Genomic DNA, 26,576 nt, shown 5'->3' with positions numbered 1-26,576 from the left:
AAGTTCAACTGTTATGATGTGGTGAGAGCATATGCTGCACAACCCCTACAGCCTTTCAGCAGCCATGTGGGAATGCACAAAGTTTACACTAGGCAGCAGCCTTCCAAGCCTGTTGCTACTGGCAACCCTGGATGCAGGCTCATTTCATTGATGAGTTGGAAATGGGGGGCTGTAAAATGAAGATCTGAGGGGTTCGGTATGTTACTGGCACACACAAGGACCAAGACCTCTGCCAGGAGTCCCATCTGAGTGTACCTTCTGTCCTGATGGAGTGAAAGCTCCATGGAGTGAAGCTGAGAATCAATCCTCAGCCAGGCAGAGGACAGACAGAGGCAGAGTAAGCTGCAGATGTACAGCTCTGTTGCTGTGTCTTGTCCCTGACCTGTAGGACAACCACCTTGGAAGGATGGTAGGAAGCATGGCCAAGTGCCTGCCCCTTGTCAGAGCCTCTTGGCTGTGCAGACACTGCCAATGTGGTCTCCTCTACTCTGCTGAGGGCACCTGTGTGCTAAGAACTGAACAGATAATTCACTTTGCAACAACTGTAAAAGAGCAATGAAACAGTAAAAAAAAATCAGGTTGGCATTCACAGAGTGGCACCAATGACAGAAGGGTTCCTAGGTATGATTATTATGAAGTGATGAGACAACCCAACTCCCACATCAATGTGATTAGCTGAAATCTGAGTTCAAAGCCTTTAATCTTTTCAGAGTTCAGGTTTGGATCTGATTGTGAAATTCACATCTGAGCCCTAACTTCACTTTTATACAACCTAAGAGAATAATTCACAATAGCTACTGTACAAAGAAGCTTACTCTATTTTCCAGCTCACAGAACATCCTCGGTGTGGTCAAGCCTCCTGTGTGTTCATCAGTTTCTTTGTAGCAAAGAGTGAGTGAACAATTTTGCAAAAATTTATTTTAACAGAGCAAGCAAATAGTTGTCTGTGAGTATTTGATGTAAAACCACAGGGCAGAAGGTTTTCAGCAACTAGATTACATGGTTTTGTCCTTGATAGATGCTCAAAAGCACAATGAACACAATGGGCAAATTTGGATTTCTTCCAGAAAGGACACATGTGCCAGCACTCTGGGAGTTTGCAGTTTGCATTAAAATGTATGCTAGTAAACCTTGGTCACTTCAATGTGTGGGAAGCAAACGTGGGATATTCCAGCTGCAATAAATCCATTCACAAATAGGAGGGATTGTTCCTGAACATCTGTCTGTAGCGTTCATAAAAGCTAATCCCAACAATTACAGTGTAACAGTAGCTGATGGAAGCAGATGCAACCCCACATTTCCCATAACACTTTTCCCATTTCAACACATTCTTGCCAAATGTTCTGTTTGGCCTGGTCAAAAAAGCAGACCAGACTGTAACCATGTAGTCATTTAGAGTCTATCATTAACTCAGGCAATTCATCCGTCTCAAGCTTCTTACCTTATAAACAAATCCATCTGGGCAACTGTGGTCGTAAGTAAAGGCTTTGTATACCACAAGAAACACTATGCAGGCAAGGAATGCAAGAGCCAGACTTATGAGAATAGTGACCTACAAAAGAGGGATAATGTTACTCTACATATGTTAAAATGGCATATGAGCAACCTCATAATTAAATGACTTCTAGTAACATCCATCCTAACAGACTGCAGTCTTCACTTCACTGTGCAGTACTTAACTAAGCATGATAATTGAATGAAGGCTAGATCCAATAGCCCTGAATCATCACATCGTTTCCCTCCCCCCAGAGTGCATGTTCCTGTGTTTAACTCCTTGCAGTGCTTTTGGTCTTCTTGGAGACTTTGTGTTCCCAGGCTCTCATAATCTGCTGGCCCAGCAGGACTCACCAGCAGCCAGAGGCTCCAATATTCAGAGCCCAGTCTGTGCAGGTAAGCTGCCTCACAGCCATGGCAAGATACCAGTTTTCTGATAGCAGAGGTAGGTGAGCAGGTAGGAAGAATGAGGCTTTAGAAGCACGTCCCTTTGTGCCTTCTGCTGCAAGGCTAAGATACTCATCGAGTAGCTTGCAAAAGGGGGAGAAATCCTTCTCAATTTATCAAAGCCGTAAAAAGAGAACAGCCAACCACTGACGAAAGCCAGCACGTATACCTGCAACATGTGCAGGAGCAGGAAGGCAGGAGGCATGGCTGCTGTCTCTGTAAGCATTCCAGATCCCATTGTTGGAGGTACCAGGCACAGAGGGTCCTTCATTTCTGAGCAGGCCTCCTTGCTGCACTGTTCTGTTTCTTTGCTGCAGCTCCCTCCTTCTAGTCCTGCTAGGCTCCTATTAGATTGCCCATTTAACAGTGAGTTTACTCTCCCCGTTCAGATGCCTGGATTGAAGCCCTGCCACTTGGTTTTAGCTGAGCTAAAACCTGTGTCCTTCCTACAGTCCCAAATACACATTGTTTAAACACACTGAGGTTGATAATCACTCCCTGAAGGTATGCACATGGGTGTATGTCTGCAACAGCTGGAACAGCACCAGATCCAACTCCCTTGTCCCCTTGCCTGAAGCTTTCTTGGTCCCAGCTGGTAGTACAACAAATGCAGTGCAAAAGACTTCTACTGCCTACATGACAGTAACCCATCCTGTTGAGACTGCTGACTCGCACCAATCCAGATTGGCATGAAAAGAATCGTAATTCCTGGAGCTTCAGTGTTGCCACACAAACTAGGGCTCACAATCAAATAGATTCACTTATTGAGTAGGTGGGGGTGGGAACAGCAGTACAGGATCGTTTGGAGCTGTTGCATGGCCAGCACCATGGGCAGGGAGCTGGAGCTGGGCACCACCAGGCAGGATTTGTCAGAATGTTTGCCTGCACGAGGAAGGTGCTGCCATTTCCTGTGCTCTGTGAGCTATGGGAGCATGAACGGAGGACAATCCTACAAGAAAATGTTGAGGTCAGGCATGAGTTTCTAAGAGGAATAAGGATTCATGAGTCTTTTTCCTACCCCCGGCCTCAATCTGCTTGCTCCTTACTCCAACTTTCCCACCAGGAGCAGAGCACAAGGCTGCAAACTCTCACTGGTTGCCTCAAAATCAAACCACTGAGAGAAGTTCAAAGGCAGGAAGAGGGAGGGGCTGTGTGCTTACCCTACATGCATGTTCCCATCAAACCAGGCATGTGCTTATCCTTATAAACAAAACAGACATCCAAAATATGACCCCTCCTCAATAACAGGGCTGCATTTATCTGCATGAAAGGCAGCCATTGTCACCTACTGTCCCAGCAAGGAAGAGCCACAATTTTTCCATTTCTATCTAATTATTCAGCTATTGGTCCACCCACCCTTCTGCTGTTACAGTTATATCACAACTATCTTGATTTTCTTGTAAAGGTATCCAAAGAAATTCAATGGTTTGTACAGGCAGAAGTTGTTTTTTAACTATGTGTAAGAGATTGGTCATAGTACAGAGGGGAAAATCAGAGTCAAATCCTACAGTATAGTGACTAGGCTTGTTAAGAGTAGCAACTAATAAATGACATGCTGGATATACCTCAGAGGTCATCAATATAGTATTATTCATATATCAATAATATGTAATAGATCAATACATGGATGCTAATTGCTTAATATTGTCTCACACTGAAATTTGCTCTAACTCCCTCCTTTGGTCACTGCAGTAGCTGTCACTCTGAGAATGTGTAAGATACGCAATCCCTGCACAGACTCAGAGGGGCCACTGTCATTGTTCTGCTGTGCAGAAGGGGAAATTCCACACTCTTCCATACCAGAGACAGTTGCAATGACTGGTGAGATGTATTCCCGAGCACATAATGAACTGGCACAGTTTCTCAGGGAAGCTAAAGCAGCCTTGGCAAATGCTAGAAGATGCAGAGCTACAATTTTGGTGGCTCTTTTAAGACGAAACGAAAGAGTGAAGTTATATCTGCATGTACAATGCCAAACCTGACCCATCACATCCTGTTCAAATCCCAGGAAAAAGAGAGGTATGGAGATCATATTTAGCAGGAGTGATTCATAAATTCATTGTTAAATCAGAATATTTTAGAATAAAAGTGTAAAAAGGTAAGATGATTGGGTAAGATTGGAGCTAATAAGCTTTTCTAGTGGTGAACAGTTCACTAAAGCCCTGACTCTCCTTTTAGAATAACTTCTCATACTAACCTCCTCCATGGGGCTAAATCTGCTGCAAAATGGGTTAATAAAGCAAAAGACAGGTGCAGAGGGAGAAGAACTTATTGCTGGGTCTCAGCAGAGGACGTGTAAAAGTCCTGGTATGCTGAAAAGATAACTGGTAAAAGAGGAGTACAGCTGTATGAATGTCACCATAACATGTTTGACTGCAAGTTTGAACAGAAATGTTTCAAGACAGTTTTAACATAATCCAGGAGTTCCTAACCCAGGGAAGTCATGTCCCTTTTCATAGCGCTGCAGAAGAAGCCTCAGATGGATTCAAGGGAGATGGAAACAGATTTTGCAGTGTTTTCTATTCCCAAGGAGAAGTCATATTACACTCCAAAAAATAAATAAGTAAATAAACAAGAAAAAAATGCCAGTTTGGAAAAGTATAGTCAAAAGGAAATACTTCTTGCATTATGTACACCTACACTCTGTAATCTTCCCAACAGAAGACCTGCAGAAAAGAACCTCTCCTCAAAGACCCTGATCTTTCAGGTCAATGTTAAACAGCGTGTCTGCTGTAGAAAAAATGTCCACCAGTTCTTTCTCATTGAAAGAAGAGCCCAGTAACATAGTAACATAGCCTGGTAACTCCTCTCATAACATGTAAGTAGGAATACGCATGTGAAGGCAGAAAAGCAAGACAGAACACCTTGGTCTACCAAAGCCAGTGTTTAGAGGCCAGTCTTGGCAGCGAGCTCAGGAAATAAGAAATGCTCAGTTCTGCAGTTTGGTTGGTCCTCCATAATTACAACATACAGTGAATGAAGATATCTTGCTTGGGTTCACCTGGAGGAAAAAACTTGGGATCAGGTTAAAGGAAGAAACTGAAATTATACCACCCATAAACACACAGAGCATAACTTGGTGAGAAAGCAACTCTGTGTGGAAAAGGGTACTGGTAACATGGGAGAAATAAAGGAACATTGTCAGGGCATGCAAAGATACAACAAAGAAGACTAAAGCCAATTTCAAATAAAATCCTTCAGGGCTGACCACAGCTAAAGAAGAATCTGTGAAAGAGGAACATTCCCTGAGCTATGGGATGTCTCTCCCACCTACAACAACTCCATGTCTGCCTTCCCCAGGAGCTCTCGCCAAAGTTGCTTTGAAGGCTTCTCACTGAGCTAGATAAAATGGCCAAATTCTTCTTCTGGCCTTCAAAACCAGAAGGAACTGAGCTGTCTGAAGTTAAAATGAACGTCTCTTTTTCTAAATCCCCTGTGTGCACACAGCCTAAGGAAATGACCATTAGTAATGTGATTTGACCGGCTCCTTTCCTCTTTTCTGCCCACTGAGCCCCTGAAATAATAAATTCCCATCTGCTCTGTCACTGTGCACCAGCAAAGTGCTGACACCCAATTCATTACCTCCCAGGAGCAGGTCCCTTCCGCTAAGCTTTCTTCTCCCTCCTGGGTGTAATTGAGCCCATTTTCACCTCCCTCCTGCCATTTCATGCACTTGCAAAATTACAGCGTGACACAATATTACACATGATGATGCATAGTGTAAAATTGTTCTGGGATGAAATGTCACGTACAATGTTAAAACCCAGAGGAAAAGGAAGGAAAAAGACATCCCCAGATATTTTGCCAAGTCAGAGCTAAGATCACCTCTATTCCAGAGAACACAAAGCTTAATTAGCATTCAAACACCAAAGAATCACAGAGCTGCAATACCTAATAAACCTCCACCTTTTTTTTTTATTATTATTTTTATGAATAACATGAACCTTGGCAGTCTCTGAGCAATATAAACACTCACAGAGGGGAAATAAAATTTAGTGAGCAGATAAAACCCAGAAGTGCTACAGGCATGAATCTGTCATGTGCGACTGCTCGAGTGGGTTGCTGGAAGGGGATACTTGCCCACCTTTTCCCCAGAGTCATATACAGCTCCCAGAGGTTCCCCTAAGAGGAGAGTGTCTGCTGGAACAGAGCAGAGAAAACATCACTACTACACCAAACGTCTCCCCACCCACCACAAAACATGGGAAAAAGTTTGATCTGAGGCCCCTAGCGTCACTGGAAGACGTTAAGCTCCCATCGACACGAGCACGTTGGCTCAGCTCCTCCCCATCTTTCCCATAGAAGTACATGTTGCATTTTGACAACGGCACAGACAAAAATAAGATATATTCTCACCAAGCAAGATGAGTTGCCACTAAGTTTTGCTCCAGTGAGATGATATCTTATTGCAGCAGTGTTCCATTTACCTGGCCTTCGTACCACCCACTGAGGTATCCTTCCTGCTGGCCTCTTTTTGCAAAGACAGTGTGCACCCACTGCTCCCCACAGTAGTCAACAAGGCCTGGGTGCAGCGAATCTCTTCAAAACTCAAACCTGAAGGCTCTGACTTGCAGGTGAGGATTTGAATGCAGCATTGCTGACCTGCTGAGATACAGAGCCTTGGGCTGTTCCTGAGTGCTGCATAGATCTGGTGCCTTACAGTCCTGTGGAATCTAAATTCTCTGGAACTACCTGGGGAAAACACAAAAGGAAGCAAAGAAAGGCAGATCCCAAGCTAATGCTGATGGAAACACTACCACATAAAGTAGATATTCAGAAGGAATATTTTTCAGGCAGTGGAGGTGGGGGAAGGATCTGTCAGCAGATGGCAGCTCCCTCAAATTTATGCCCTGTTTGAACTGAGTGGACAAATATTTTTTTTCCCGGTGGAGATTGAATGCAGACTGCTCTCTATTAGTATTTGGCATCCGACCTGTGCTGGTTGAGTTGAGGGGTTTGCAGGTATTTTTTTCCCACTTAAACAACATATTACTTACATTACCAGCTGGAGAAATATAACTCATAATCATGGCTCTGGTGCTGGGGCTTGTCATTCCACTGTTCATCTTGTGAGAACTCAGCATAGAAATGGTTAAAAATAAAAAATTGGGTAGGGAGAGAACAGAACATGAGCACTCCACTGAAAGCCATCTCACAAAACTGTGAAGCAATACCTATTGGAAAAAGGAAGGGGTTCTTTTGTAACCCAAATCATAACTGCTCTACAAAATGAATCATAATTCATCTAACAAACTCGCTCTGTAAAATATGGTCAGCACAGGTCTCAGTGAAATTCCAGGAAGATTAGACATTCATATGAAGATCCTCCATGTAGATTAAACTAGAGCTTAGTAAAAATAAAGGGAAAGTTCCCTCTTTCCCCACTGAGTTTTTGTATTTAAATAATTGAACAAGTCCTTCAGACTCAGACTTACAAATGTCGAAATCTGCTTTTGTTTCCTACAGGACACAAAAATCAGTAGTAATTCTGCAACATCTGTAGGCACAGGTGTCTTCAAACAGGTAAGAAATTGTCCATTTGGGGTTTTCATACATTGCTTTGTTTGCATTTGAGTTGTCAGTCTGGGTTTTCAACTGAGAACTCATCACACCAGCTCACCTGGTATAACACTACAATGCCTGGGCTCCGATACCAAGGCTCAGTCCCATCACAGTCGATACTCAGGCAGCAGTCTTATCATCTGCTGTCTGAAATTTCTTTGGAAGACCACTGTGCTGCTGTTTCTTTGAGAGGAAAACACAGTGAGTCCAGCCTTGGAGAAACTCAGCAAGAACCTCCAGCCCTTTGTGAAGCAGGCACAAAACCTGGGTGCAACGGCCTTTAAATTCATCCTCCAATTGCTGCCAAAGTGAAACATTCTCAGGATGCAAAAAGACAATGTGATTTCTATCCGTTTGAAAAATAAAAACAAAACAGAGAAAATCTCTCCAGAGCTCATGCAATGCTTGTGTGATACCAGCAAGCCCATGTTTTCATCCACTGGGGTAGGACTTCTTAGACATTATCAAGTTTTTCTTTCTAAACCTAGCTAACAACTGTTAGACTCATGTATCTCAGAGCACTCAACGTATTTGCTTATACATGCTCGAGATAGCATCCAGGAAGGTGCATCAGCAGTAACATCACTGCTATCTAGTGAAGAACCAGACAGCATCCAGAGAAGAAATAATGCTCTCAGAGGGCACAGAGCTGTGTGCTGCAGTCAAGGAGATCACAGTTTGATTCCTGAGTAAATACTATTTAGCGTATTCTGCATAGTTTAAGCTTAGCAGCTGTGATGGAAATAGGGAACCTCGGGAGCCAGATGCCTCTGTCCCTTCCTACACTGTAGTCTACTCTCTACGCAGAGGGGTTCATCAGGAAATGGTGTCACTGTGAATGTTTCTTCAGGATACATCATCCAGTGTTCCCAGGTATTGGGCATTCTGTGACCTTTAATAAGCAATTCAGCTACAGAAAATCTGATCAAATGTTCTCTTTATAAAATAAAGACTCGGAATGAGGCAAAGTTTGATGCAAACAAAATTGGCAGAAATTCTGTCAAGATTATTCTTGCAGAAGAGCTACATACGAGCTATGCTTGGATAGGCAACAGGGCTCTTTCCATGGTTTATGCTAATGGAAACCTATCAACCCACTGACAATCTTGTTAACAACCTACAATAAAAAGGCAAAATCATCAGTTAATATGCCACTGGGCCAGTCCCAGAGATCTTGCTACTCAGGAGAAATTTTTCAGCTGTAAGGACGTTGCATTCTACTATCATATGCTCATGATCTTATTATAAGGATTTATGCTTGACAGTGAAAAATTTAGGAGAGTAATTTATTCCCCTTCATTCCCTAACTACTTCCAAATGATAATTAGATGTAAGATTGACAACATTAAGTCTTGACATGAAAGCTACAGCTAAAGTGAAAGATTCTGGAGCAGCTCCCAGCTCCAGATCCAGCTGTCCATCCTGGCTGCCTCCTACCTGCATGCCAAGATGAAATCCAAATGTGAACCGCTCCAACTTCTGCATCCTGTAAGAAAACCCAGAAACAGGCAGAGAGAGGGCTACTGTGTGACCAGTTACTCAGATGGATCGACCAGGGAGACAAGGACTCTTGAAATACACCCTAAAAAGAGCTACTCTACTGTTTAGACAGTCAAAGAAGCAATGTAGTACAGCAGCACCAAAGTGATCTGCTCCACCAATAAAACTCCTCTGGCTGTACTTCTTCAAAAATGGCATTTCTGTCCTGATTTAGAACAACCCTTTTGTAACACGTTGCTGGTTTTGCTGATTTTTTGAGAACAACCTCTGAAATTTTGAAAGGGTAACAAATAAAGTGGTAAAATAGAGCCTTCATAATTTTGTAGTACTGTTCAAGAAAATGTAGGATTTGTCCTCCATTATTACAGCCCAGCTTTATTCCAGATGGTGTCCAGATTCTTAAGTAACCTCTAGGAGATGCTTTGTCAAGTGCCTAAATCTTCAGAGTTCTGGGAAAATACTCCTCTGCGCTACACAGCCTCTACATGAAGCTTAAAGGTTTGTGTTTGGTTTGGTTTTCTTATCTCTGAATTCATCACCACAAAATAACTTGGCCCCAGTTTTCTTAGGACTGCTGAACACCATCCGTGTGGATTAATATTGTCTTGGGGTGCAAAAAATCTCCCATCTGCTCAACTGTTTCAAAGGTTTCCTTCAGCCCACACAACCCAGCCCTCAAAGTCCAAAGGACTTACAGGGTAGAGCGATCTCTCCAACCATCCTAAGCACCAAAAGTAGGCACTTGAAAAAGCACTAGCTATCTCTGAGCTGGTTTCCTGTCTTTGCTGTGTTCCTTTTGATTCTACCCATCTCTGCATACATTACTGCACCCCCCAGAGAAACTGTTCATGTTCACGAATCTTTAAAATAAGCATCTACCTGTTGAGATGACTAGATACCCGCCAGCAATTCCTCAGCTCTGCGCCTCTTAATACTACAAGTGCAACACAAGCATGGAACAAGAACACTGTGTTTCTAAGCAATTTGTCAAATAATTAAATTACGTGCACAGTAACTAGCTGGCTCAATTATATTAGCCAGTCTCCATCATGTAATATAATTTCTAGTGGCTGTTTAGGCACTAACAACCTCAGATCGTCTAACTGTGTCTGATGCCAGCTGTGGTCCGTATGATGTCTTTCTGTGCCAAGTCAACCCCCTTGAATGGAAAACTCATGGCTCAGTTAAGAACTGTTCCTTACGGAAGTTCTGAAATGCCATTTTCAATGAGGACACTTTGGTTGCTGAGTGTTAGTGAATTTCTGCTTAGGTGTAGATAAAAAGGCTCTGTTTTGCTTTTCCTTTTCTGCCATTTAGTGCCATTAAAATATTTCCTCTATTACTTTAAAAAAAGTTCACTGGAAGACAAACCAAATAGGTTTTACTTGCTAACAAGTACTTTCCAAATGTGCCATGTTACACATGACACACAGGATCCTCATCATCCAAACCATGTTACGTGTGTGCAGAAGATGTGATGACTTCTTCAAGAGCTGCATTACTACAAACAGTCATATTTTGAATTCCTACTGTTAAAATGTAAAGCTCTTCTCCTTACAATAGGCTCCAAGAACAGTCCCTTACGCTCAGGATAGGCTGTGTATGGCTGTGTATACTGAGATGGTGTACAGTTATTTCTAGGAACACCAAAAAAATACATGGCCTCTTTGGAAAGGTGTTAAAAGGTCTTTTTCCCCTCCTCCCACAAGAATATTTTTTCCTGTTTCATCAACACAAGCCTTCTCTCATTATTTCTGTTACTCTGCTGCCTTTAGAAGAACAGAGCAGAGAAGCAAAAAACCTAAAAATAAACAAGTGAAATGACTCAGGAATACCATTTGTAATGGTGCTTTTCTTCCCCAACCCATGGTCTCATTCATGAAATGGTACACATTTCACAAAAAGCTGATCTGAGCAATCCTGGAAGAGACTTCCCTTTAGACCACTAATTTGAAATGTTTTTTTCCATTATTGGCAAAAAACATCTCCAAAAGCTAAGCCTTCCTCTTTGCATCCTGAAAATGTCTTAGCTGTGACATTTCCTCTGGTTGCTGTGAGCAGAACATGATGATGGATGCCTTTTAAAATGCTTTGACAGGAATACAAGATAAATCAAGTCATCAGAAAAATGTCTCCTGGCCTACCCTTTGCCAAGACTCAACCTTCAAAGAGTTTTATGCATGCATAATCTTCTCCCCTTCCTGCTTCCCTCAAACTGGATTTGGCACAGGGAAAGTGTTAGAAGCTCTAAGAATAGGTCCAGAGATTGGCACGTGGCTGCACATTTGAGAAAGGCTAGTTGTGTTCCTTGCTCCATTTCTGGCTTCACGTGAGACCTAACTCTCAGCAAAACCAGGCAAGCACTGACACAATCCTACGGCCAAGGCCTGGCTCTGAGAAAAGCTGAGGCCTGTTTGTTTCATGAAATTACCTTCTTCCACAGGGTAAGTTTTGAAGCAAACCTTTCAGGCTCAAGTACTGACATACTAAGTCTAAGGCAGAAAATTGTATTCTTCCATGCACTTTTTCCCATACATTTTCCTCTCCAACCACTTTCTTACATTTTGATTTTACATATGGCACTACTGTTTTCACATCACAACGGAAGACTGCATTTTAAAATGTCGAGAATAATTTAAGCTCCTCATATTTCAGGGAACGAGATAACTTCCCCCTACCATTCCCCAGTCCTACACACTTCTTAGATAAAGTGAAATCGAAGGTCAAGTTTGCATATATTGAAACACAATCATTCACTGCACTCTTGTGGTTAAAATAAAATGGATTGGAAGTTTTTTCCTTCAAAAAGGTTAACATATTCACATTTCAGATTCTATGTCTACCATCACAGGTCAGGAAATAAAGCTAATAATATGGCAGCATTCATGCTCCAGTACATCCACTTCTCTTTAAAAACTTATTATGTGGCTGATACATAAAAGACAAAGTGAGGACTTGGAGAGTGAAGTGTTCCCTAGGTAACATGTGAATTAAAAGCCTTTTCATTTTAAATTGGAAATACAAAGCTTTATTGCTGCAAATGACTTACAAAATCTACTCTTTTAAAAACAAACAACAAAAATAAACAATCTTGATGATTATGATGCCTTCAAAGGCATGAGGCCAGTTCCATTAGCTGGCCCAACAGGCTTAATATGTCTGCAAGTGCTAACAAGAGAGAGCTCAGGTCTGTTTAGCATTCAATCAGCAGCCTGTGCTGCTTTATAAATGGAAAGAATGAAACATTACATGGAAAAAATATATGAGTAAAGCATTTCATATCTCTGTTTTTTGTTGGATTTTTTTTTTAGCATTCTGTGGTTTGGCTACAACACTCCAAATGCACTCCACAACTGTCAACAAAGTGCCTTGGTTTCATCTAGCTGAAATCTCTTCCCTCTCCATTCCATTAGATTCTTTTTGCTACAACAGCCAAAACGTTAAGCATCTTACATTCCACCTCAAATGCTAACAAGAAAATTACTCAACAAATTGGGTTTACCATGGGACAGCAAAGATACCGCAAAGTACCATGGCATTGTGTTGCCGAAGATAAAGATATAGTGTAAGAAATCATACAAATTAAATAGAAATTGCAATTACATTTTTTAAGCAGAATGGGTATTTCCATGTAATCTCTTATGAAAATCTTTTCCAACTATTTTATTCCAAAGCAAAGGGTTGGCTGGGGTTCCTGCTCTATAACTTCTTTCTTCTTCCAATATACCATGACTTAGAAAATCCAGATTCAGCAGGTCTACTTTACAAACCTTTAGTCATGTGAATACTCTGTGACTTCCATTTTTAGACATTTTCTGCATAGCAATTAACTTCTTTCTTCTCTCTAAATATCAAGTAAAGAAAAAAAAAACCTGAAAAATTCTCTTCTGCTGATTACTCTGCCAGTGCTCACAGATGGCAAAAATAAAATATATTTGAGGGTTGGGTTTTTTTGGTTGTTTTTTTTTTTTATTTTGTTTTGTTTTGTTGCAAAAGAGAGCATGTGTTTTCTTCATTTTATTAGGCAGCACTCAAGCCAGACTCAGAGCACTCTAGTTGAATCAAAATGTACTTGCCTTTTCTGTGTTTCAGACATGGAAATTCTTTCTGGCTTTTCCCCAGACCTCACCTGTACCAGAAAGCTAGGTATTACTTAGAAACGTTCATAGAAACCTCAGGCTTTCACACAGACTTGACAATGGGAAGCCTGCAGTGTTTATAGCGCCAAACCTGGGAATGAGATTAGAAATGTCTGCTTTCTATCACAAATCCACACTCAGCTCAATGCTCTGAGTTGTCATTGATGATCACAAATGTCTTCATCAGTCTATCTCCATGCAAGCTGCGAGAGTGACTAGGACAGATGTGACTTATTCTCTTCTCTTCCTATTACAGCCAGAGGAGGAGAACAATCGCTGAGCAGAGGTAGGAAGATGATGAGCAAAATTCCTCATTTCCTTTAACAAGCACAAGTGAGAGTCTGAATTCATGCAGGTGCTAGCTTACATCAGATCAAGGCCAAGCAAGGCTGGGCAATGGATATGTGAATAAGGAGGAACAGAGAACTTGTGTTGCAGTGAAAAACACTCAGCCCAAAGACATCTCAAAGCTCAAACTCCACAGATCAGCCATTCTACAGACTCTTGGAATCATTAAGGTTGGAAAAGACTTCCAAGATCATCTAGTCCAACCATTCACCTACCACCAATACTGCCCACTGAACCACGTCCTCAATTACCACATCTACACACTTCTTTAACACCACCACCACCTCCCTGGGCAGCCTATTCCAATGCCTCACCACTCTTTTGGAGTAGTTTTTCCTGATATCCAACTTGACATTGTTTGGAGAAGACTTAGGTGGAGCAAGGACTGCCTGCTAACCCTTGCAAGAAGAACATGTGTGAAGCAAGGAATAAAGAATCTGCCAACCTCAGATGGAGAAGGGCACTTGAGCCCACAAGAAATTGAGATTTCCTGATAACAACTGGGAACTTGCAAAGAGTTGAATAAGCCCCCAAATCAGTTTCCTCATTCAGACACCTCCTCAAGCCCCTCTTTGAAAATAAAAGTTCAATAGGAACCCACTGCAACACTCTCTGTGTTGCCAGTGTTCATGTGTTCCACACTGTCTACCACTTTTCCAGTTTTCCTCCATTTTTTTTCCTTTGTTCTCCAGGATCACACTGTTCACTCGAATGCTGTGCAGCCTGGAAACATCTCAGCCACAGTAGCAATTATCACCAAAGTGAGAAAAGTCTCTGTTTTAGAACATGTTCCCTCCCTCGAGCACCACTCACATTAGTCAGTGTAATGGGATCTTTCAGCAGCCACTCTGCATCTTCCAGATTTCTGATGTGATGTGGTAGTCACCATGGTGACATTGTTTTGTTAGTATTAAAAAGCAGTAAGGAAAATTGCCCACCTCACACTCAGATAAGCCATTTCTCCTGCTCTGTGGTAACTAAACAACTGAAGGAACCTTTAACTTTATACAGTTGTTGAACGGACATGATGAAATGCCCCGTGCCATTTTCCTGGGATCCATGCCTTTGCAGGTTAGAGAAAGAATTGTCAGTATAAATCAGTAGAATACAAATGGAAGCAGAACTTACTGTGGAGACAATTGCAGGAAAATAGGCTTGGGAAACAGTGTGGGGGTGAAAAAACAGGAAAGCAACATTTTGTGAGGGTGCTGCAGAGCAAGGAAGAGTTACCATCTATCCAGCTGCAATGATGATGTGTCCTTTAAAACCAAGGGCAGGATGGACAGGTAGATAAATATATGCATTCAGGGAAATGATGCATTTCTCAAAGCTACACTCAAGGTGCAGTCATTTGGCAGAGTGTCTGTAGAGGTCACACAGCAATTCTCTGCACCACTCTGTAAAGACACTATTGCTCACGCATCAGTGGATCTTACCCACAGAGATAAAACAACCCAGACCCACGCTCCTGCTCATGAGTAAAACTCTTCATCTTCCTCCACAAGCATCCAAGCCCAGAACCTGCCTTTCCCTCTGAATTTCAGTGCTTGTCACACAAGGAACCTGCCACTGCAAGGTCAAGTTGAAGATGCTGGGATTCAATGGGTTACATTCTGGTGGTGCAAGCAGGGAAAGCACCTTTCATTCCGGCAAAGCTGTTACCAACATGAAATCAAGCTCTGGCCCTGGCCCTGAAAAATCTTTCTTAATTAAGTGTGTCAGATACCAGCTTCTTTTTGATAAAGAACAAACATTGCATCACAGTCAGCTTTGTAGGGTGTGGCTGGAGACAAACATTCTGTTCTACATCCTCCACATTAGGTCAGAGAAAAATAATTGTTCCAATGTGAATATTTCAATAACAGAAACGTTTGAATGGGTTCCACTGTATTTTAAAGACTTGATGAAAAGACTGTTGAATCACTACATCCACTGGATATTGCATGTGTCAAAACGGTTTCAGGGTGGAGAGAGGGGAAAGGATTGATTTGGAGATAAGAAATGTATTGACATTGCATACTCAACAGGAACAGATTACACAGCCAGTGACTCTGAAAATGAATCTTCCCAACTTGTAGCAAAAAGAGTGAAGTTCCCAGAATTCTTCGGAGAAGTAGTGATCAATACCTTGAGCTGATTTTTCCAAGTAGATACACTGCTTCTTAAATATCTCATTTTCTTCCCCATACACCCACTCCCAGATTATTCTGTTGAAGATAAGTACATGGTTTAATTATTCCAACCCCGAGAGACTGAAAAGTTCAGCTTTCTTAAGAAAATGTTCCAAGAAAAGGAAAGAACTGTGAAAGATTTGAGAAGTCAGACAACTACAGTTGGTAACTAACACCTAGGTGGTGATCACTGAAGCACTGCCTCTCTGAAACAGCAGTACTTAATAGCTCTGTGGCATTTTGTGATAACAGAGGTCAAACTGGTTGTACACATGCTTGTGCAATGAGAAGTGCAACTTCCACAAACAAGTAGCTGACAAGCAGTTATTTGTATCAGCCCAGTTCTCCGCGTTGTGAATTCTAAGCCTATGTTGAAAGGCTGCTCGAGCCCAGCCCCTGGTGCTATTAGGAGATGATAGATAAATTCATGTCCAGGGCTAGCACATATCTACCAGCACTCCTGATTTCTGACTAGGTCAAGTAAAAAAACCCATCAGCAACTCTTCTCCATCTTGTTTCTTCATAAGCAGGTGCTGATGTCTTGAGCCCAAGCACCAGATAAGTGTCAGACAAAAAAGAGAGTAGCAACACGCTCTTCATCCCATAAATCCATCTGGTTTCTGTGAAATCTGGGCTGCTTGGAAGACAGAGGGATTGGAAAACCTGTCCTCCAGAAGTAATATAATTTTTGATTCAATTGATAATCTGCTCAAAAACCAAAGGAAATTTTAATCTCATTTTGATATTCACGGAAATTAGGGCAGAAACTCACACGATTCAGGTTACTTGCATGAGATATTTGTTCTCAAAATCTGTAACCTACAATATAGTTGTCAAAAAGAAGCAGTAAGGCCTATATCATTACTGCACAATAAGATGTTTGCAGTTCAAAAGCTTCCATAGGGGAATGCACTCCAAAGACCTGGAGGAGGCACGGCCTGCAAATCGCTGCCAGTTTGCTTAGTTAAAAAACTGTTGTCATTGCTTCTCTGTGGAGGAGTAAAACAATAAAAGAAATGTATTTTATGTATGGATGGGTCAATCATAATGCTCTTTTACATCACTTTCTTGTAACCCATCTACACGCAACTACTTAAACATTTGTTATAAAGTATGTCTGGGGTGACTCATCCAGCTGAAGAATAAGCCTAATTGGTCAAACTTCCAGGACACTGTGTGCTAGCAATAGGGAATCATAATCTCATCTATTAGGAGATGTGACAAGTTGCAGAAGCTATCTAAAATTCCTGGAAGAAGTAGTGTGAAATAAGAACTGTTGCCTTAGGGACAGTCTCTTCTTTACAATAATTAAAGAGCTCAGATCTGTCCTGTTCTGGATGGATGAAAAATATGCATGCATAAGCTTAGATTCTGGCTTTGGGTTGCTCATGCTAAAAAGTTGCCTAATAATTTATTAGACTCTTCAATAAAAGATAGCCAAAAGGCAGAATAAAGGGCATCTACAGATTTGACTGCCATGTCCATAAGGTCCCACGCCTTCCCCAGAGATCCTTGTCTTCTTTGTAATGCAGCAATAACTCAGGAAAAAAAAGAAAAACAGCAAGAACTTGGGAAGCATCCTTCTTCTCTAAGAATGCTCCCATATCTAGTGATCAAAAGAGCAGAAAGTAAAGTACTTCCCAGATGTAATGAAGAACATTAAAAACTGCTCCAAAGAGATACAGGTGAGCAGGGAGCACGATCATAAGTATGGGGTCCCACCAGCTTTTTTCCACAAACACTTGTTAATGATAGGGACTCACTTTGCCAGGTTCCTGTTTGAACTGATGATAATATTACACTTTGGGTGAAAAATGAAACACATCTCACTTTGTACCCTGAAAGTCACCAAAGGAGAGTGATAGCAGGCAGAAGAGGACCTCTTGGCTATTTCTCCACACTGTCATACCATCCTGCCTGTTTCCCCAGTGTACAGGTACAAGGTGCAGAGACACTTATTTGCTCCTCATACACAGAGTAGTAGAACTGCAGTATCAAAATGGTTCCTTATGAAAATCCTTGAATTTAAGCATTACAATGAGCTCACACTTGGTTGTATGTTGAGTGGAAAAACATGCAGTCCCGTAGATGTTATTGGATACAGATCACATATATTTGGAGTGTGCTCAGCCAATAGACTGGCTCAGGTATAAGTAAATATTTCAATTTTAATCAGTGAATTAGCAAGAATGTGTGGATGTTTCCAACACAAAATCTATTGGAAAGCTACACAAAGCAACCAGCCAGCAACAGAAAATATGGTGATCTCATTTATATTATCTTTTTTTTTAAAAAGCTTTTAAAATTGTAGCCAAACTGAGACAATAAAAGTTAAGTATTTACTATGATTTCCTCTTACAAGAAACAAATGTGATATGATTTCATCAGTACCAGATAATAGGCTTGCTTATAACCAGAGGGCAGTATTTTTAATAACTTCACTAAAAATATAAACTGTTATAAAAATGTGGTGCAATAAAAAAAAAAAGTACAGAAGGTAATGAAATATTACCTATTATCTCAGCTCATTTTTTGTCAGAAAATAATACTACAAACTTAATATGATACATGGAAGCCTTATGAAAAGCAGGCAGGGAGAGGCTTATAGTCTTATCCTGCATTAGACGAGTGGCTGACTGATTAATAAGTCGACATTGAAAAGCAGAGAATGGAAATCATATGGACTTCAGGGAAAGGAAATAGCTTAAAAATTAAACTGTCATGCTGCCAGACTGCATAGGAAGAGCCACAGCCATCCCCATTGTGCAGCAAAAGGGATGGCAGCATGAACTTTCACGTTGGTGCCAGTGCTGTGCACACTCCCAGAGTCTCCTGCTCTCCTCTGCTTGCTGCTTCATCAGTTCCTTGTGCACACACCAGCAAAAGCAATGGTCAGACAGCACAGAAAATAGGAAGGGAAAAGGAAAATGTAATCCAAAAGAATATGAACGCAACAGCAAGCTCAGGGTTTGAGGAAAGGGGAAAATAAATTATGGAAGGAGCTGATGAAAGGAAATATATCCTCTGTAGTCGATGAGCTACACTTCTAACTTCTGGGCCTTCAGAGTACACAGTGTGTAAGGAAGAGATGCTCTCGATTGCTTTGTAACTAACAGGGCCGTAACTTTTGATGGCACCAAACCTTGATCTTACAGCCACACTAACATTGTTCAGGGCGGCAGGATTAAGTTCTAAATACCCAGTGATGCACCACCACTCCCAGTATCAACAATAATGCCATTCACTGAGGGTCAGAGCCCAACCCTTCCCAGAGACTCCACATTTTACTGTTGTTTCTCAGGCACACTGTGTCTGGTTCTGATTTGTACGTTGCTCATGATGGAAAATGTCTGTTGTGGTATCCAAGACTAGGGATTTCAGCATAGCTAATTTGCTGTATGCTTTACCAGCGGTAACAATGAACTTGGCTACGCATGCAACAAGATCAGTGAAGAATTCAGTCAAAATCAATAGCATGTAAATCCTTTGTAATTTCGATCAAAGTATGTGATTTCCAGTGGATATATATATATATGTGTTAGTGAATTTCTGGAGAGAACAGAAACAATACCATTCTGTGGTGCTTCAGAAAGAATAGCTGAATTTTTTTCCTTTCAATCAGTTCATTAAGCCTTATCCCTCATTTTAGATAACAATTCTTCCCAGATCACTTTATAATTTTGAAAGTAATACTGTCTTCTAAATTACTAGAAAATAATTATAATAAACTTCTCTACTTCTTGCAAGATTAAGAACAACTAGGCCAAATGGTAGCTACTTCAGTCAATTATACAGTCACTTGGGTGAATTCCTGTTAATTGTCGAGGATGATATTCCATTCTGAAAATGTATAAGCCCTATCTTAGTTTTTCAAGGAGAAGAACTGATAATTAGGCACTGCCAAGTCTCTACATTTTCTGTTTAAATCATTGATATTTCCTCTGGCTTTGAAACTGTGAAATGAGATCTTGCATTTTTTTTTCAACTTACATGCTCTGTGCTTTAGTAAAAGCATCATATCTTCTCAATGAAAAGGCAGAAAGTACTAGCTGCTACATGCTTAGAGTCTAATTTTAGGAGGAACTGAGCCATTCTAATTTGCAGCAGTCAACAGGAACTGAAGGCACTCAATAATTCATGAGTTTCTTTCCACGTTTCAGTAGAGCCTGTTGAAAATTTCTCAAGGAAACACTTTTCCTCAGAAAATCCTAATTCCTGTGAACCAGAACTGCTTACAGAACAGGATATGCTTGGATACTTTCTAATATCTCTTCTTTTATCCAGTTTGAATTCTCATCTATAATGAAATGAATGCATAATAAAAAACTATTTAAATATTAACAGGGTTACCTTACTACAAAACAAAAGAATTTTTGAAAGGTGACAAACCTTTTCAATCAATTTTCACTTTCTTTCTTAACCACAAATTTTGAGGAGGAAAAAAAAAGATTCAAGTCTTTTTTATTTTTTAGCTTCCAGTTTGTGCTGGAAAACATTTTCACCACTCTTCCTGGAAGAAGAAAACCATTTCTTATTTACATCTAATTATAAAGATATTTTCAAGCCTGTCCTAAAAAAACCCAAAAAACAAAAAACAAACAAAAAACAGCTTCATACTCATGCAGATAAACCTCTCCTTGGCGCAAGTGATGACAGGAGCATTAAATTTGTTATATCTTTACTGTCACTTTGATTCAGCATTCTTAAAATGAACGGTATTCACAACAGAAGGCAGCAGGATAACCATTTCTTACCTTTAGTCTTTCTGTTACACCATCAGTGAAACTGACTGTGAATTCAGCGATTTTGGGCACTCTGAGTTTTCCTTTGTTCTTCTGGTCAGGCTGATACTCTGTTCTTGTTTTCACAATTACCTGGAAAACATCAACACATTTAAGGTTCCTGCACAGTGTGTGCTTTTTAATTCCCTAAGCCATTGCTTTTCTACCCCAACCTTCCCCTGAACCTACAAAAGGATCTCATAACTGTCAATTAAAACAAGCTCATAATTCTCTCAGGAACTAAAAGACAGATAAACAGAGAAGCAGATAACAGAGACCTAGAATGGTGTGTATTAAAATAGCTGAGAGCAAAATGCTTAACACCCACCTCTGTTTAGGGCCAAGCATATAATTTTTACACCGTATTGAATGGGCAGAACATGGGAAACAGCAAACAGCCCAAACAAACGAAGACTCTTACCTACTAAAAGCCCCAGCCTAACAAGTTCCACCAAAGCCAACTTAAAGTTAGCCCATTAGGCCTCTCATTTTTTCAGGCTCCATATTATCTATATTAATCTCATTCTATCACCTTGGGTTTTCCCCAGGAGATCTCAGTGCCATTTGCTGACTAATCCAGTTTCTGCTAATCTTATAAAACCAAGGTGGATTACGCCCGTGGAGATGTCTGCAAGTTGTTTTTAAAAGGGTACCGTCAAATTACCAAAATTGCATTTTCAATCTACATTGAACTTATTTGCAACCTAGAATAATCCTAAATATTTTGGGTAAAATGCATCCAACACTGTCACCATGACAACCACAAACACAGACAATCTAACACCTAATGCCAACTGCTCCCAGAGGGTTCTGCTCTGAAATCAATAACCCTTCTGAGGTATTAGTGTGAGCATATCTAGCCTATTATATATGCCCAAAAGACTACTCAACCATGAGCCTATGCAGGTAAACAACATTGGGAGAGGATGCCACAATAGATGCACTGTCTTCATGTAGCTAGGAAATGTTGGAGGAGGCAAAACGTCTCTGTCCTCAGCACTGGCCATGGGTTTGAGCTCCTCCCTGAAGAGGCAGGGTTGTGGCTGTGAGTAACCATGAACAATGGTAGATGCACAGGACTCCATCAGCCAAGGACCTCCAGGAATATAACAGTTTGGTGCGACTTGCAAGGGTCAGAGAGGTTAAATATATTAAAGCTCCACATGACAGGGACACTTTCACTTCTGGGCTTCCCACTCTAAATTGCAGAGCTATGCAAGTGAAAATAAAACACTACAGCAGGTCACAGGGGAGAGGCAAGGCGGATCCTAACACCCCATATTAGAAACAAAGTCTTGAAGGTTTGTAGGAAAAGATTATAAAGCGATGTATGAGGTTGATTTACCAGCTAATGAAGAACTTTTATGCAAATAATGACAGTAAAGTGTGGTTTGGACCAGAGAAAACCCCGGGTATTTAATTCTCCAGCACTTAACGCCACGTGGAAATCAGAGTGAGAGAAAATCAGCATGGAATCATAAGCCAATTTTCTGGATTCAAATGCAAATCATTAAAGACTAATGAATATTTATATCCTTCAGTAAATCCCTCTCCATAACACTTATTACAGTAGTATTTGCAACATTAAGTCTTGCAAAGAACAGGGGATAAAAACCACCTAAATATATTTATGTTAGCATTTTGGATCTCAGGACTTCCAGTGACATAGCTGGGATATGACACACGGGAACAAGTTTGATTCAGCATATTTGGGATGAACTCTAACTCCTCCATGACCTCACTACTGAACCCATCCCTGCCGTGCTCTGAAATGCAGCCCAGCACACTTTGAACCAAACGAAACAACACTGCCTCTCCAGTCAGGACAAGCTCACCCTGCTTGGTAAATAATGCTGTTGCCAATAAAGTCTTTTAATAGGACTTTTCTATAAGCTCTAACGTTAAGTCTTAATGAAGGTCTGTGATGCCAGAAAGAAAAAAGAAATTAAAAGCCTGACATGTTTTTATATATAGTTGACATTTTCTTCCACTCTTTGACATTACATTCAACGAATATCCTGTAAGCAGGAAAGTATGAAATATGCTGTCCACATACATGCATGAGATTGAAAATAAACCCACTCAACCCCGCATAAGGCATAGGGTTCAAGTCCAGAAGCAATGTCTATCAGGTCTGGGAATAAGTAAATCAGATCAGCTCCCATGCAGATCAGAAGCTTGAAACCCAATTTGTTGACTGTGCCAGCAGTGAGATGTGTGTGTGCAGAGCCACAGTCATCACTGATCAGTGTTTTGTAGGGACATTTGCAGAGGTATCAGAAGGTTTTAGCAGAGGACCTAAGAAATACCTTTGCTAAATGCCTTTTGGCATTGCAAAAGCTAAATAGCTGCTCTGCAGAAATATCTTTGTCAGACACCTGGTGGAATTACTCAGCAGAAGAAAGGGCGGTCAGTGAGGTCTCCTCTTAAAGGAGAGCACAGAAATGAAATGACAAAGGAAAAACAGAAATCTGAAGACCTGGAGCGTGGGGGTAATGCTCAATATTGTGGCAGTAAGGATAAAAATGCAATTGTGCTGAGGGCTCTGGGCACGCATTTAGAAGAAAAGAGCTACGTCTTGTTCAGCCGCCTACAGTCTAAATAAATAAACCAGAGTACGGATCCCACTTGTGCAGCAGTGCTCACCCCCTCCATCCAACAAACTGCCATCAGGAAGCCCACGCTAAGGCTTCTGGAAACTGAGCTGTGTTCATCAACTGCTTGTGCCTCCGGCCCTAGTGAGAGCACCCCAGGCAGGGCTGCCTCAGCAGCACCTGGGAACAGGAGTGAGCGCTATCAGATGGTAACATACGCACAGAAAGAATAGCGAGTCTCATAAAGAAACAGTTTCTATATTTTTTGCATGATTGATTACTGCTATTTTGGTTGTTTGTTCTGTTTTCACTTTCTAGAGCTCCAGTTCAGGTGTTAGGATGGGACAGGTTATCTGCCTTCCTCCTGTTCCCCTGCCATCAATTCTTTTTCATTTTTTCTTTCCATTTTACCACAGAGGAACAAAATAAAATCCCTGGCAGCGAAGCCTTCCAGAAATTCTAACCAAATTGCTGTTGGATGGACAGTAATAAAATCCCCACTGACTCCACAGCCGTGGCAATGATCAGAGCTCGTTTATCACCGGCTGCCCCAGAGCAGTTCCATCAGAGACCAGGATCCTACTGTTTCACTGCAAACAAGGCACATCCATCTCACTCCATGACATGTTTCTTGGGTGAGGGATGAGCGTTTATTACAAACCACAGCAAACAACAATCCTGATTCTCTCTTCATGTTCGTTCTTTGCTGATTTTGGTAGAGCTGCTCTTGACTGAAACTGGTGAAAGGGGATACACAACTGGGGTCTTGCATAGGTTGCAATTCAAAGCAAACTGAAATTGGAGAAATGCCCATTGCTTCGTTCCCTTCTCTGCAGTGCTATTATGGTGGAAATGTGCTGCAGTAAGGGTGTAAGCACCAGAGCAGGCAGCAGGGCTTTGGTTGTGCTCCAGCCTCATGAGAACAGACAACGAACGCAAACAATCAAATCAGTGTTTCATTGGACAAGAAGCCTCTTGAATATTCCCAAACTAGACAATTAGTGCCTTTGCCACTCCTACTGCAGCAACACCATTCAGCCCATACTCTGCACTTGGCTCCCTGAGTTCTCACCTCCTCCTGCACGCTCCCTAAATCTTAAACTCGTTCTCCTCATGATTAAAAATTGAGCTGTTCTGGGTCACCACCCATAATGGCATGAGCTTTCTGTGGCAGAGAATTGTTACTTTTATTTCCATTCATCACACAAAACCATTTGCACATCTGTAAATGGATATTAAAAAGCAAGAACTGTCCAACCAATCAGCCTTGTGGACTAACTGAGACTTGGTGACAGCTGGATGAATACCCTTAGGACAGTTTTGGACACCTATCTGCCTTCATGTTTCTCCATCTAAGCCCTGACCCAACGTATTCTTATGCCCCACTTTGTATTGAGTTCATCCATGAATAAGAGCAGCCGTCCTGCCAGCCCATCCCAGCCCAGCTGTATGTCTTTAAAGCCTGAATTGTGGATGGAGTCTGAATAAATATCATCTCATAACATCTCCCTGCAAATTAGGCCACTGCTCTATCCCATTCTCAAAGTTCTCACACTGCTTCCCAGAGAACTTCTGCTTCTAACTGCAGATACACTGTGCTATGACAGATAAAATAAGGAGGACACAAACAAATTACCTGCAACTTTCTTCATTTTGCACCCAAGATTAAACAGTTCTTTGAAAGTTGCTTCCGTGAGAAGTTTACAGAGGAGATTACAAGAATGCAACAAGAGAAAAGGGCATCCATAGAGCAGCAAAAAGACACATCTAATTATAAGAATCCACATGCCTAGTCCTGGCAGCTTCCTCCAAAGCTAAGTTTATCTAGCATTTGAACTCATTAAATTCTAATTCAGTGAAGCTTTTAAGCTTGCGCGTAGTCTTATTAACATCAGCAGGATTAGTCAGATATTTAAAGTTAAGTGTGCATTTAAGTGCTTTGGCCAGATCAGAGCTTAAACCTGCTCCAGTCACCTTCACACAGCCAGATGTAACTACGAGGCATAGGGCTCCTGTGGCATTCTTCTGCAGGACCACTCCAAGCACTTCCCTCAGCAGCATGGGACAATACCTCCAAGGGGGAGCCAGGGGAAAAGCTTAGTGATGTGCTGAGTCACACCAGCAACCGGTGGCTGCTGCTGCTGCCAGTGCTCAGGTCTTCATTAATTGGGCAATAGTAGCTCCATATAAATGTAACATTCTTGGGATTAAGTGTTGGCAAGTGAAATGGCTAGGATGGAGAAGTCAGCTGCTCCACGGAAAATGACAGCCCTTCGCAGAACTGTTGCCCTCAGTCATTATAGGATAGCAGATGCAATTTCACTATGTCTTGAAAGGTTTTTACTTTCTATTTGCTTTCTTGCATCTTCTGCTTATTCGCTGTAACCCCTCAAATGCCTAGTAGCAGCCTACACTGTATGAACTAAGTTACAAAAAACCAAACGCAATAGGAGAGGCCACATCAACCACACAAGCAAGATTTCTCCAGCGATGTTGTTTGCTAATACATTTACTGAGTACCAAAAGTAAATACACTCACTATTCTATGCTTAACACTACTGACCAGTGGAGTTAACAGGAAACCTTTCCTTGTTTGTAATGAATGCAAGACCAGGCACCCTCTCTGCAGTGCTGCTTTGGAAAATTATAGGTATGCTGAGGTGAGAGACAACAGATCAGAGGTTGCATGCACCAGCAGGAAACTCATCGTGGACAACCTTGAGAGAGCAAACAGTAGGAGAGTCTGGGAAATCTAGACCTTTGGGATGCTGCAAGGGCAGCTTCTCACCAAATGGACTATATTAAAAGAATTTGCTTTCAGGGGGAAGGAGCAGTCCAGACGTGAAACGTGACGAATGGAAAAACGCCACATTGAGCATGGAGACTTAAAAAAAGATCTTCCTGCAGTGGGATGAAGTAAGTGTTTCAGAAAATGAACTGATATGAATTCTGAGTCTTGTCTCACACTGGCTAAATGTAACATCATTTATTGCCACTTTATATTTGCGTTTGAGCTCAATGGTTTTCCCTGAAGAAATGAGTAATAATATTTAACATAACGGCATTGTGAAAACTTTAAATTATTCATTTGGAAAAGGACATGCAGCCTTGCTGTAATTCCCACTTCACTGCCACGGTGCATGTAATATATTGTGGTTCAGGTGCTGCAAAGTGCAGACCATAAAAATTTAAAATACTACTTCCCAGGATTATTAATAATGAAGAGTCTCTCACTCAGAGTGGCTTTCAGATTGACAGAAGAGATAAACAAAATGCACTTCTACCAAGGAGAAAGGTTTCAGCCAGGTTCAAAGCCACCCTCTGTAGTCCCACAAAATGGTTGTAACCCACCCCTGTTTCCTTACGGTTTAGTCATGCTCATTTTTAAATGACAGTAAGACTCTCAGCTTGCAAAGACGTGCCTGTATTCATTCCTTGCAAAGAGAGTACAGAAAAAAAATCTTAGCACTGCCACTGACATGGTGGTTTTCTTTGCTATCATTACCCAGCGGAGCATCAGTATCTGAGAAAGACCTTCCA

The 26,576-nt window shown here is 41.3% G+C and overlaps 2 protein-coding genes across 2 annotated transcripts in view; both read right to left on the bottom strand.

Annotated features, from left to right (window-relative positions):
* The window catches only part of CREBRF (CREB3 regulatory factor), a 515,923-nt gene that overhangs the window by 158,701 nt on the left and 330,646 nt on the right, over nucleotides 1-26,576 (bottom strand). The gene's annotated exons all lie outside the window — the stretch shown is intronic.
* Nucleotides 1-26,576, bottom strand: part of NSG2 (neuronal vesicle trafficking associated 2) — a 34,814-nt gene that overhangs the window by 767 nt on the left and 7,471 nt on the right. Inside the window, exons 3-4 of the mRNA XM_065734567.1 lie at nucleotides 20,416-20,535; nucleotides 1,442-1,552 (exon numbers count right to left, since the gene is read on the bottom strand). Of these exons, the coding sequence (XP_065590639.1) occupies nucleotides 1,442-1,552; nucleotides 20,416-20,535 (231 nt within the window). The remainder of the gene's footprint in view (nucleotides 1-1,441; nucleotides 1,553-20,415; nucleotides 20,536-26,576) is intronic.

The sequence above is a fragment of the Cyrtonyx montezumae genome, unplaced genomic scaffold, assembly GCF_038088225.1.
Source record: "Cyrtonyx montezumae isolate F1298 unplaced genomic scaffold, pur_monq_1.0 scaffold_18, whole genome shotgun sequence".
In the NCBI taxonomy this organism is placed as follows: domain Eukaryota; kingdom Metazoa; phylum Chordata; class Aves; order Galliformes; family Odontophoridae; genus Cyrtonyx; species Cyrtonyx montezumae.
The sequence above is the reverse complement of the archived record's forward strand: the minus strand, read 5'-3'. Positions and strand labels throughout refer to the sequence as shown.